This window comes from Lutra lutra, chromosome 10 (assembly GCF_902655055.1).
Source record: "Lutra lutra chromosome 10, mLutLut1.2, whole genome shotgun sequence".
Taxonomy (NCBI): Eukaryota; Metazoa; Chordata; class Mammalia; order Carnivora; family Mustelidae; genus Lutra; species Lutra lutra.
The window spans coordinates 101,997,736-102,011,052 of record NC_062287.1 but is presented as its reverse complement, the minus strand read 5'-3'; the positions used below and the strand labels follow the sequence as shown (position 1 = coordinate 102,011,052).

Here is a 13,317-nt window from a genome sequence, read left to right as displayed (position 1 = left end):
TGAACTCAAAGGAAATGAGGGAAGGAGCCCTGTGGCTACCTGGAGCAAGGGGGGTGAGGGGTGGGGACAGTAGTGCAGAGGTCCTGAATCACTCCTGGTGTCCCAAGACAGGAGGGGAGGCATGAGTAGCTGGAGCAGGATAAGCAAGAGGGAATAGAGCAGACAAGAGGACAGAGAGGAGAAAGGAAGTGATGGAGCAGTGGCCAAACTCGCAGAGTCATTGTGAGCACCCTGCCTTTCTCTGCTGTGGTGGGACAGGCTGCCCCTGGCTGCTCCTCCTAATAGGGAAGCAGGATACCAGGTAAGAGCAATTGCAATTTATCAAGCAAGGTATGAGGATGTCTTGCAAAGAAAGGATGAGAAGTTGGTAGACATCTTAAAGGTAGAGCCAGTAGGATTTGTTGAGGGGTTCCTTGAAGGGTGAGAAAAAAATGACTAGAAGGTTTGGGTCGAGACAACTGGAAGGATCCTGTTGCCATGATGCAAATGAGAAAGATTTTCTTATCTAATCGATCATTAATTTATATTTATTCATTGACACTGGCATTGTGATAGATACCAGCACACAAATTCCTGAGATAGGAAATAACTCTCCTCCTACCAGGAGTAAGAAATTCCAACAGGAAAGATGGAGGGGCATTTTTTTTTTTCATGTTAAAATATAGTGCCATGAGTTTAACTGAAAGAGTACCTGTGAATTCAGGAGAGAGAGGGAGGGGATGGACCTCTAAGCTGGGTTTGGAGAGATCAAAGGATGTTCCAACAAGAAAATTTAGATTTTGAAAAGGCACAGACATTTGCAATAATGCAGTGTGTTTGTAGAAGTAAATCATTCAGAATTGCAAACTGAGAGCAGGATAGCATGGAGGAACACGTATGGAAGCTGAGGAATGTAGACATCGTTCCAAGTGGGACAGAGAACCCTCAGAACCTCAGCATGAGTATGACATGATGGGATTGGAGTGGGGTTTGGGGGCCAGTCTCCCCTTTGGAGATACACAGGCTCTTCGGTGATAGGAGATGTTAAAGCTTATCTATTTGATGAGAATGTTAACATTCCTGTTTCTCCACCCCTTGGCCATTGTCCTGTGTATAACACCCCAGTGGAATGACATCAGGGCAGAATCACACCACGGTGACAAGATTCATCCTGCTGGGCCTCACAGACCAGGCTGACCAAAAACATCTCCTCTTTGGCGTCTTCCTGATGATCTATGCTGTGACGCTGGTGGGCAACCTGGGCATGATAGACCTGATCCAAACCAGCTCTGCCCTCCACACCCCCATGTACTTCCTCCTGAGCGTGCTCTCCTTCCTGGACATTTGCAATTCCTCCGTGTTCACCCCCAGGCTGCTGACCAGCTTCCTCACTGTGGACCAGTCCATCTCGTTCGTGGGCTGTGTGGTCCAGATGGCCTTCATGATCCTCCATGGCACAGGGGAGTGCCTGCTCTTGGCCATCATGGCCTATGACCGATTTGTGGCCATCTGCCATCCTCTCCTCTACCACACCATCATGTCCAAGCGCTTGTGCACCCAGCTGGTGGTGGGCACCTATGCTGTGGGGGTGTTCATTTCAGCTCTGCAGACAGGGAATGTCTTCATCTTGCCCTACTGTGGTCCCAACATCATTGACCACTTCTTCTGTGACATCCCCCCAGTGCTCCAACTGGCCTGCTCAGACACCACTGTAGCCAATGTCATCCTGCTCTTCTTTTCCACCTTGGTTACTGTCCCCACAGTGTCTGCCATCTTGGTCTCGTACACCTACATCCTGGCCACAATCTGTAGGATGAGGTCCCTGGAGGCCCAGCGCAAAGCTTTCTCCACTTGTGCCTCCCACCTCACTGCCCTCTCCCTCTTCTATGGGTCTGTGTTCTTTGTATATGTCCAACCCAACCCAGAAAGTGCTTCAGCCTATAACAAGACCCTCTCCGTGTTCTACACCATTGTGATCCCCATGCTGAACCCCCTGGTCTACAGCCTAAGGAATAAAGATGTCAAGGCTGCCGTACACATTAGGGTTCTTAACTTAAGCAGAAAAGGAATTTGTTAGAAAGCTATCTGGGAGCTCGTAAAATAGAAGGGAGGCCTAGAGATCCCAGCTGGGACAGGAACCAAGAGTGGCCAAACACAGCTGAACACCACGGAAATGGTCCGTGTAGGCTGCCCCATTGGGGAACATCGCCTTTGAGCACTCCCCATTGCTATGGCTAGCACTGCCCCCATTGAGCATTCAGTACAGCTCAGCCACAGGACAAAGCCACCAACACTACCCACTCTGTCCCACCCTCTATAGCATTCAACCACATATCTCTACCTGTTCCTACACTTTCCCATCATTCCCTGAAGTTCAAGCCCCAGGCAGGAATATTCACCTGTTTGGTAATGTCCCTCTTGTACATCCATCAGTAGACCCCATTCAGCATGGATATGTTACATCCCCTGCTATGCTACATCCACACTTCTGTCTTACAAAGCCCTAGGACCTCTTTCAGTGGTCCCAGAGTGGGAGTCAGATTCTGTCTTCTCCCTATCTGTTCTCAAATGTAGAAAGGGGCATTGAATGCCATAGTGACCTAAAAGATTATATAGAAGATACTGCCCTTCTGTGTGATGTTGGAGAAATGGTCCCTGTGGTGTTTGAGTATAGGAAGGAGGTAGTGATCATTGACTTTATGGGGCCGAACAGAGCCCCAGCTACAGAAATCTCCATTATAACCAGCCAGGGACCAGAATATGTGCTACAGCAATAATGAGCTATTTTTTCTCGATAAATCACCAACTTAAACAAAATAAAAAGCTGAAAGACCATAGAGGTTTCTTCAATCAAGATCAAATTACCTTTATGTCTTTAGACAAAACCCTTCTTCATTGTAATAGAAATCAATCTTACTATCTTAAGAGTGTAAAAAAGAGGTGAAATTTATTGTGAAATCCAGATGTCAACTGAGATGTACTATCTCTCTGAGAGCCAAATAAAATTGGCTTGTGTGCTAAAATCCCTATATTTCTGCCTGTCTGGAGAACCTGAGGTAGCAGGGGATGGGGTATGAATGGTTTGCTTTTCTGGGTTGCCCCTAGCTCCAAATTCCTAAATCGACTGATTTACTTTGGCCGATGCATCATCCAGGGAAATGTGGATGGTATTAATGGGGAAGAGAGAGAAACAAAAGCTGACTGTCGTAGAGGCTGGTGGGAGGGAAAAGGGGAGCTTTGAGCAGACTGGGCTGAGCCAACATAGCGGGGCTTTCTTCCTACAGGGAACCAAAAAACAACTGCATCTCTTCCAGATGAAACCTCCATGTTCACCTGTAACATCATAAATATCGAAGTGAAACAACATGTTCTTAGAAAACTGAATAATGCACAGTAAGCAATGTTGATCAATGCTCAGTGATGGTACTGAAATCATCTCCCAGCTTAATTTATGGCTTGGGGTCATTTTTCCTAACATACTGTATTAAGGCTCCCCAGAGAAATGGAACCAATAGAACATGATAGATTAGATGATAGACAGATAGATAGATGATAGATAGATCGATCAATAGATAGATAGATAGATAGATAGATAGATAGATGATAGATAGATAGATAGGAGAGGAGATTTATTATAGGAATTGGCTCATGCAACTACGGGGGTTGAGAAGTCCCACCATCTGCCGTCTGCAGGCAGAGGACCAGGAAAGCTAGAGGTGTAATTCTGTCTAAAACGAAAGGTCTAAAAACTGGGGGTTGATGGAATCATTCCTGGCGGGATTCCAAAAGCCCAAGAGCCAAGCCCACCGATGTCCAAGGATGGGAGAAGATGGATGACCCAACTCAAGCCAAAAGAGCCAACTTGCCCTTCTTCTGCTTTTTTGTTCTACTGAAGCCCCCTAGTGGATTGGATGAGGCCCACGCACATTAGTGGGGGTGAACTTGACTCAGTCTACCAATTCAAATGCTAATCTTATCTGCAAACCCCACTCAGACATAGCCAGAAGTAATGTTTTACCAGCTCTCTGGGCATCCCTGAGCCCAGTCAAGGTGACGTGTAAGTTAACAGTGACACGTACTAAGAATACAGCAGACCCCAGCTGGTCCCCAACCCCCTCCCAACACTCCATCCCAGACTCAGGAGTTAAGGGACTGCAATCTTTTCATGAAAATAAGCTATGTGCATAACAGAAAAATTTCCCTTGAATAATAATTTCCCTTAGGGCCAAGGAGACACAGAGGACCCAGGAACAGAGACACTAGGGTGTCAATGCCTCCTTCATTTTCCTGGTAAACTCGTGCTCTGTTCCTAATGTCAACAATTACTGAGCACACTCACCTCATAGTCCTGGGCAGCCCAGTCACAGACTTCAAAGTAAATAAGCTTCCCAGAAGTGGATTACAGGGTGGCCTCTGAGAAATGGAGGGAAGGCAGGAGAGAGAGGGGAGAGCAGGAGCAGCTGAGGATATGGCAACGTTTGCCAGGAGACAAGGCACCCAGCCCCTTTGGCCCCACGCACACCTCCCTGTCTAAATGTCTCCTCCCCTCTTCCCTTAACTAAAACCATCTGACACAGAACCCAACGGGAGGCACTAGAATGTTGGTTGGAGATTCAGTCGAAGTGTTACCTCTCTCAAGAGCATTTGAATTACACCATGTCTTAAGACCACCCAGAGCCCACTAATACCTGAAGGTGTGGTACTTTCTACTAGGTGGAAGGGAAGCCAAAGGTCAGGTGGAGGGGCAGATCCAGCCCCGGTGTGGAAGGAAGACGGGTTTGGGGTCCTGGCCAGGCGGCCCAGGGCACGGGGCCACCGAAGACCACTGCCAGTGAGCATGGGATGTTGAGCGAATGGTTACTGTTGGCGGGGACTGGCTCCATCTCCCGATCAAAGTTAGTTAGCCTTGCTGGGTTTCCACCTATCCCACAGGGAAGAGAGAGGTTATGGCCAAAGCCTACGTGTTTACAGATGGAAAAGGGGTTGTCTCTTGGAGTCTCTTCCACGTTCCTCTTGTTCCCAAGGCTCTCAAACTCATTTAAATTAACCTCAGAGACCCTTGGGGGAGGGACACTGGAACCATGTAGGGAGGCAGCCCAAACACTGGGATCCGCCTGGGGAAAACTCAAGCTCTCCTGCACCGAGTGCTGTCACTCACCAAGTGGGAACGTCTCTCCAGGCATCACTGATAGGGACAACTTGGCGCAGGATGGAAGGAGCCAGATGCAAGTGAATAAGGCTTTCCCTGGGAGAAAGAATCTAAGGCAGTCCACCTCCAGCTGAGGTGACTGGCCAGAGGTGACTAGTAAGAAAGATGGGGCAAACGGGCAGACACCCTCCAGAAGATGCACCCCTCCCACCAAGGTTGGAATAAAAATACAGATGCCTAGGGCGCCTGGGTGGCTCAGTGGGTTAAGCCGCTGCCTTCGGCTCAGGTCATGATCTCGGAATCCTGGGATCGAGCCCCGCATCGGGCTCTCTGCTCAGCAGGGAGCCTGCTTCCTCCTCTCTCTCTGCCTGCCTCTCTGCCTGCTTGTGATCTCTCTGTCAAATAAATAAATAAAATCTTTAAAAAAAAATACAGATGCCTAGTTAAAATCGAATTTGAGATGAACGACAAACAATTTTTAGTATAAACATGTCCTAATATTGTGTAGTTTATACTAAAACATATTTTGTTTATCTGAATTTATTCATCAGATTTAAATTGGCCCCATGTATTTTGTCAGGCTACCCCACTTGTGACTTGTTATGACTGATGACACACAGCAGAAGTGACAACGTGCTGACTTCAGGCCTACCCTTGAAGAGGACTGTTGGCATCCACTTTTTCCATCTTGGAAGCCCACCCTAAGACCACCAGACTGGGAGGGAGCCCCACTAGCCATGTGGAAAGGCCCTATGGAAGGTTATTACGCCCCAGATGGTGACAGAGGCCTCGGCCTTCCGGGACAGCCCAGGGGCCAGGTGCGGGCAGCTGTGTGCATGATCTTGGTCCATGCCACACGGAGGAGAAGAACAATTTGCCCCAAGCCCTACCCAAACTCCTAACCCACTGAACTGTGAAACACAACAAAGGGTTGTAGTTTTTAAGATACTATATTTTAAGGAGTTTTCTTATATAGTTAAACAATCAAACAAACAAAACCTGAGATAACCCCTAATGGATTGTCCTTGAATTATTCTGAATTTAGGCCCCAGACCTTGTGGTTCTCTAGAGGCTCCCGAAGTCTTGGTCTCCACGCCCACACAGCCTTGTCTACTGTCACCTCCCTGAAGGAGGCTGCCCACGCTAGAGGTTCAGAGCATGGCCTTCGGAGACAGCCCGACCTGGCCTGGATCCCGGCTCCGGCACACAAAGCTGTGTGACCCTGGTCTGTTTGTCTGAAAATGAGTATGTCAATATTAATTACCTCACAGTGTGGTTCATGAGGATTAAAGATTTAATGTCTATAAGGTGCTGAGCACACCATCAGGTCCTTAATTAGCGTTCAACGCATCTTAGCTGTTGTAATTAGTCGTCCTTACACTGAATCATTTCTCCGACCTGTGTTATCATAGTATTTTATCTCCCTGATTAGAGAGAGAGTTTAGTGAAGCCAGAAATCAAAGAACAAGGAGGCTGGCAGGGTTCACCCGCCAAGAACCACAGTTCCTGGCGAGGAGAGCAGTAAGTGAGCTGGGAGCCCCGTCCCAGCCCCTCTTCTGCCACACCACGGCCTGGTCCCCTTTTCCGCAGGCCGGGCCCTTGCTGAGCCATCACAGGGCCCCAGACTCAGCCCAGACCTCCAGAGTAACGAAGCTACCTCCTAGGCCACCTGGTCATGCTCCCAAATTTCCTTCTTTCCCTGTGAACCAGCAACACTGGGCCGGAGAAATGGAGATTCATGAGGACATAAGATGAAACAGAAGTTAATGGGTTCTAGAATCAGACAGGACTGATGTCTAAATCGGGTTTTACAACATACAGTCTGGCATCATCTGTAAACAAGAACGTGGTGTGAAGCTTAAATAGTCAAATGACCAAAAACCCTAGCACGAAGTATGCTGTTGAATGGATGTTCATTTGATATGGTTTCCCCACTTCCCCAGCATCATCCACTCTGGGCTTGAAAGGCTCATTGGCTGCTGGTGTCAGTGAGGGGGTCCTGCGAAAGGCCAACCTCCTCTTGCTCCTCTGTAGCCCGAGCAACCTTCATCACAACTTCTGTGACCTCTGCGCCTCTGCCCAGCCACCCGCTTACTTGCACTTACATTGCCAAGCGGGGGGCCATTCTCTTACTCCCTTCCGCTCACCCTCCTCCCCATCACGGGCATCCTAGTCACCTTCTGAGGGAGGCATTTCCTGAAGCCCAAAGCAGAGCTCTTCCATCTGTGCCTTTCGTCTTCCCAGCTTCTCCCTCTATGGTGGCACCACAGGATTCACACCATTCACACTGTGCTTAGCCAGGCTCTCGGGATGGGCTTGACCCTGCCATCCTGGGGCAGGTCAGAGCCAGGCCAAGTTATCAGATCGTGGTGAGCAGAGTGCTGACTCCAAACCAAGGAAGAGCCAAGGGTCAAATACCAGGAGAGGAGGATAAGATTTCAAAACGTGGGTCAAAATGAGTAAAGCAGCATCGTGAGTGAAATCAAGGTCAGGCATGAAGTTGGACCAACAGGTGGTACCCTGAGGGCAAGACCCATATTGGGTTTCTTGTTGTTAAGGCCAGTGGGAAGTCAAACCTAGCTTATGAGGAGCCAGACTCAGAGCAAAGGGGTGTGTCCAGATCCCTCAAGGCTTCTGCTTATGCACAAAGTTTGTCTGGAGTTTGAAGACCCCTCCTCTTGTAGCCCTGTACCTGACCTTGACCTCTCTCCCATATCTCTATGCTCAGATAAGAGACAGCACCCAAAGGTCACCCTTGAGTTACTTCAGTGAAGTGTACTCTTTCCCAGCACCTGTCCACTCACCAGTCCACACACATGAGCACATTTGTCACTGGGACAGTCCAGAATCGTCCCCACAGAGTTACGTTCCCGCAGACTCTGCTCACCGCTGTCACTCACCTCCCCAAGAAACCGTAGGCTCGTGGAAGCAGGAGCCCAGCCTCATACTTGATTTCATCCCCCACGGAGCCCGGCGCGGTGCTGGGTATTTACTCAGGACGTAGGAATGAAGGCATATTTACTCATACGTATTTCACCCCTTCCTCTTTGGATTTTAGGCTTTGGGGCAGCAGGTGATGAAAAGATTATCACTTGTCGTTACTCTAGAAGGAGTGGGCCTAACAAAACACTACTGCTACCCGAAGAAGGCGTTTTTCTCAATAATGATAATTACTAGCTAACATCCATTGAACACATATGATGTCCCAGGCATTCTGGGACACATCATATGCACTACTTCCTTTGACCCGCAGGAAAAAATCTGTGAGTAGGTTATGTTTATTTCACATATGAGGAAACTAGAGTCCAAAAACTCTAAGGTCAAACCCAAGTCCAGTTGATTTCAAATACTGGGCTCTACTCCAGTGTCTAAAACCCCTTGGATTTTTGCAGGAAATTATGCAACAAGTTTACATATCTACTGCTTCCAAAAATTCCAAGGAGCTGCTTCCATATTTCCCACCAGGGCCCAGCTTTCCACTAATCCCACAGAGTCTTGGCTCCTACCAGGAGTTTCTAGTTCCTACAGAGCACCTGAAAAGCAACTTGGAACAGGAAAAAAGAAATGAGATAGAAAAGAAGGAAAAAAAAAGCAGAAAGAATTTGGACATGAAAGGACCCTTTGGTGCCCCTGCCTTGGTCCCAGCCCTCTTGCCACCAAAGAAAGCCCCAGCTCCCTAAGCCAGTTACCTCGCTCTCCACCCCTTCCTGGGTTCCATCTGCATGCCCACCAGAATTTTCTCTGTGAGTCACAGCAAAGAATGAAGGCACTTTTTCTTCCATGGTCTGACTTCAAGAGTTGACTGAGTGATTCATTGATTCATCAAAAATTGGGGACTTGGAGAAGGAGGGATGCTGCTTAAAGTACCTAACTTTAGAATCTCCCCTCCAAATCAGAGAAGGGTCTCTTTTCCCAGAACCCCAGTTATTCCTTAGGCAAAAAGAGGGATTTAGAAAATATGATCATGTAAGGTGTCTTCCGGTCCTGACTTTCACATGAGATCTGAACCCTCTTGGCAGTACCAGTGAACCTGTGTACTCATAAAAGGTACAGACAAGGTAACCTCCAAAAGCTAATGTAACTCTGCTTTTCTTCCTAATTATCAAGGAACCACAACAGGAAGCAAAGGACTTCAAAAAAGGAGGGAAGGGAGGGGAACGGAAGAGGTGGGGAGAGAGGAGAGGGGAGGGCAAGAGAGATGGGGAAGGGGGAAGGAAGGGGAGGGGCAAAGGGAAGGGGGGAGAGATGAAATGAATAGAAAAAAGAAGTAACATGCTCTCAAAGAACAGTAACCCTGGTAAAGAATAGATCGATAGGGTCGCCTGGGTGGCTCAGTGGGTTAAACCACTGCCTTTGGCTCAGGTCATGATCTCAGGGTCCTGGGATCGAGTCCCACATCGGGCTCTCTGCTCAGCAGGGAACCTGCTTCCCTCTCTCTCTGCCTGCCTCTCTGTCTACTTGTGATCTCTCTCTGTCAAATAAATAAATAAAATCTTAAAAAAAAAAAGAATAGATAGATAAATTGACAACTGATAACTCTTCAAAAGATCACCAAACACCTGTTGCTCAAAGCTAAGTTTATGAGACCTACTATAGGAAGAGAGTACACAGAACCTTAGTGTCTCAAAAGGAGGAAATCTGTGGAAGATATTTACAGAGTTTGAGAGCCCAGACCCAAGTGGTTTAAGGTGGATTTTTTTTTTTTAAGTTTTCCTGTTTGTTTGTTTTAAGTAAGCTCCATACCCAGCGTGGAGCCCAACGCAGGGCTCGAACTCATGACCCTGAGATCAAGGGTCCCATGCACTTCCCACTGAGCCAGTCAGGTGCCCCCAAAGTGGATCTTACAAATGAGGGAGCACATTAGGAGTGGACAAAGTTTGTGACATTATAGTTCAGAATTGGCAGGAGCAGGGAAGACGGGGCCTGAAAGCAAATCTTGAGAAGTAAACCATTGTTTGTTGAGATTATTATTCCCCTGGGCAAGTAATCTACGGTCCTATTAGGAGAGCTGTTTGCCGAGGCGAACAAACTTTTTTTTTTCAAGGATTTTATTTATTTTTTTTATTTGACAGAGAGATAGAGCCAGAGAGCACAGGTGAAGGGAATGGCAGAGGGAGAGGGAGAAGCAGTCTCTCCGTTAGCAGGGAGCCCAATGTGGGGCTCCATCCCAGGACCCTGGGATCATGACCTGAGCCGAAGGCAGATGTTTAACCATCTGAGCTGCCCAGGCACATCTCCCCTACCCCCGCCCTTGCTTTTTTTTTTTTTTTTTTTTTTTTTTTTTTTGCAAACTATTTGTTTAGATAAATTGGTTTGCAGGAATTTTGTGAAGCAAACAGTGAACTTATTTCTTGGTTTATGGCCATATCTTCCTTGGCTGAATTTCCTGGAACAATTAGTTAGGTCATGTTGCTGTTGGAAATCCCGGCTCTCAGTCCCAATAGTTAATCCACTAGATATAGATGATTTCCATTCTCAGGTTCAACTTATTATTTTAAAACACCACTATGGGACGCTATTCTATTCCCCTGGAAACAGATCTTTGTCTCACTTTTTCCATCAATGACATGATGACAGGGCTACCACACTGAATGTGTCTCCCACCCATCACGCCGGGGGAGCAGGGACAGTCAATAGGGAAATCATTTCAGCTGAAAAAGAGCCCATTGCCAAGTGTACATAGTCCAACTGTGCCCTTGATGGTTAATGAATAATCAGCATTCATCTGAAAGGATCCAGGTCATCCTGGGAACAGGACCGGGAACAGCAGCACATTACTATGGCATGATTGGGTAACTTGAGGAAATATTTTTTGTTTAGAAAGACCAGGTCTCCAGCCAACTCAGAGTTCACGGGCTGTGTATAAGTTTTAGAAAGCACCTTTCCCTCTGGGCCTCTTCCCAAAGATGTTGACCCTGACGTTCCCCAAAAGTCCTTTCAACTCTGGCTTTCCGGAACTCTTGGACTTGACCCCGTTGATGTATTTCCACCCTTGTTCAAAAAAAGATGCAAGGACAAGAAAGGACATCCATTTGGCTGCTGACGTAGCCTTTATGTCATTTTCCCAGTCGGGATATTCCTCAAGAACATCTCGGCTGAGACCATGGACCTGCATTTCTCAGTACAGCCCTCAGCACAGAGCCACACGCAAGCAAGCACCCAGAACCTAGAGACATTACTGTCTTTCCCATTTCCTACCACGTAAGTAGAATGCAGAGCCCTTTGGTTTGCATTCTCTCTGCTTCCTGGAGGATCCTGCCCGCTGACACAACGGGCATAGGAACACAGATATTTCACTTCATGAAGAATTTGCTCGTCAGCAGACCTAAGGACAGAGAAAGGGACCACTCCCATACCACAGACAGGTTTACTAGCAGTTTGTGCTCCCTTACTAACTGGTACATTTGTTTGGCAGAACTTGTAAGTTTGAAATTTAGTCCAGGACTTTCTTTCATTGCGACATATCGCCTGCCAATCGGGTTGGCAAGAACAGAGTCAGATGGAACCTGCCCCTCGCAGCTGGAACCTTCTCTTATTAAAAAACAACAACAACAATAAATTGCCATGGATAAGTCCTGGGCATCTAATGTACAGCATGGTGACTATAGTTAACAATACTGTATTGCATATTTGAAAGTTGCTAAGAGGGGCACCTGCGTGGCTCAGATAATTAAGCATCTGCCTTTGGCTCAGGTCATGATCCCAGGGTCCTGGGATCGAGCCCCGAGTGTGTCCAGCTCTCTGCTCGGCAGGATCCTGCTTCTCCCTCTCCCTCTGCCTGCCTCTCTCTCTAGTAAATAAATAAAAGCTTAAAAATAAATAAATAAAAATGAAAGTTGCTAAGCCAGTAGATCTTAAAAGTTCTCACCACAAGAAAAACAGTTGCAGTTGGCTGTACAGTGGCTGGTAACCAGAGACTTAACTGTGGTGATCATTTCACAATACAGACAAATATCAAATCATTATGCTGGACACATGAAACTAATCTAGTGTTACCTATCAATTATATCTCAATTTTTTAAATTTAATAAAAGTAAAAAAGTAAAAAAAAAATTTTTTCTTGTATTTTTAAAAAATCTTTTTTGTTAATATATATTGTATTATAAATTTTTTTGTTTATTTCCTGGGGTCAACTAGGTAGAGGCAGCCTTGGTGAGGGTAAAGGAGCTGCTCCCCGATGAGGCGGGAAGGAGCCCCACCTGAGAGGCCTGGATGATCTGAGGGCAGATAATCTAGAACTTGGACCAGAGCCAAGAAAAAACTTTGCCTTTGAAGAATACATCAGGACGTGAAGGCCTCTGTATGACAAGTCACACCCAAATCTCAACAGCTTAGATTAGACCTTTATTGGGGCGCTGGGGTGGCTCAGTTGGTTAAGGCTCCAACTCTTGCTTTCAGCTCAGGTCATGGTCTCAGGATTGTGAGATCAAGTCCCTTGCAGGGCTCCAGGCTCTGTGGTGTTTCTGCTTGATAATCTCCCTCCCTCTGCTCACGCTCTCCTTCTCCTGCTCTCTCTCAAATAAGTAAATAAAATCTTTAAAAGAAAAAAAAAAAGAATAGTTTATTTCTCAGTCCTGTTCATGTTCATCATGAGTCCATGACCCGCCTGCTCCTTCTCACCCCAAGACTCCTAAGGGAAGCCCCTCTGCCTTGCACTCGGCTGGTGTCACAGCAAAGAGAGGAAAGCTGGGGGACTGCACGGGGCTCCTAAGGCGTCCATGCTCAGAACGGGGCACAGATCATTTTCACTCCCGCTCCAGGCCAAACCCAGTCCCGTGGCCCGGCTCTGCGCGGTCAGTCTGCAGGAAGAAGGTAAGGAGATGCGGGGAGGGGCGCGGACTCCCACGCACTGTAGCCACAGGGACCGCGGAGGCCCTCGGAGGCCGAAGCGTGTTCACAGCAGAGACCTGCGCCAGGAAGTTGGCATTTGCCGGGAGGATGAGTCAGAAAGCTGTGCAGGCTGAGGTGCAGTGCGGAAGGCCAGGGGACAAAGGTCTGTCATTTCTGTAGAGGTGACTCAGCAGGTGTCCCCCAAGGAAACAAACCCCTTCCTACCTACAGGTCCATCCAGCCCCTCATCTGCTGAGATTCTGCCAGATCCGAGTCTAGGGACTGAATTTCTTTTGCCCAAACAAGTCATTTGCCTAACAAGGCGCTTTGCTTTGTGTAGTGATTGCCCCTGGGATTGT

The 13,317-nt window shown here is 47.5% G+C and overlaps 1 protein-coding gene across 1 annotated transcript; it reads left to right on the top strand.

The window, feature by feature from the left end:
• The first annotated feature begins 1,108 nt into the window (after positions 1-1,108).
• On the top strand, positions 1,109-6,348 carry LOC125079869 (olfactory receptor 1009-like). Its single transcript, XM_047693595.1, has 3 exons — positions 1,109-2,011; positions 4,693-4,874; positions 6,174-6,348. Exons 1-3 carry the CDS (start codon positions 1,109-1,111, stop codon positions 6,346-6,348), a joined length of 1,260 nt encoding a protein of 419 aa, XP_047549551.1.
• Positions 6,349-13,317: the final 6,969 nt, after the last annotated feature.

What these genes read in the sequence shown, in the direction of transcription:
- LOC125079869 (XM_047693595.1), top strand. Translation starts at nt 1,109, where the DNA reads ATGACATCAGGGCAGAATCACACCACGGTGACAAGATTCATCCTGCTG. An exon ending in ATAAAGATGTCAAGGCTGCC is followed by an intron (nt 2,012 to 4,692) that starts GTACACATTAGG and finishes ACTTTCTACTAG; the next exon opens with GTGGAAGGGAAGCCAAAGGT. An exon ending in GGCTCCATCTCCCGATCAAA is followed by an intron (nt 4,875 to 6,173) that starts GTTAGTTAGCCT and finishes TTCTGAATTTAG; the next exon opens with GCCCCAGACCTTGTGGTTCT.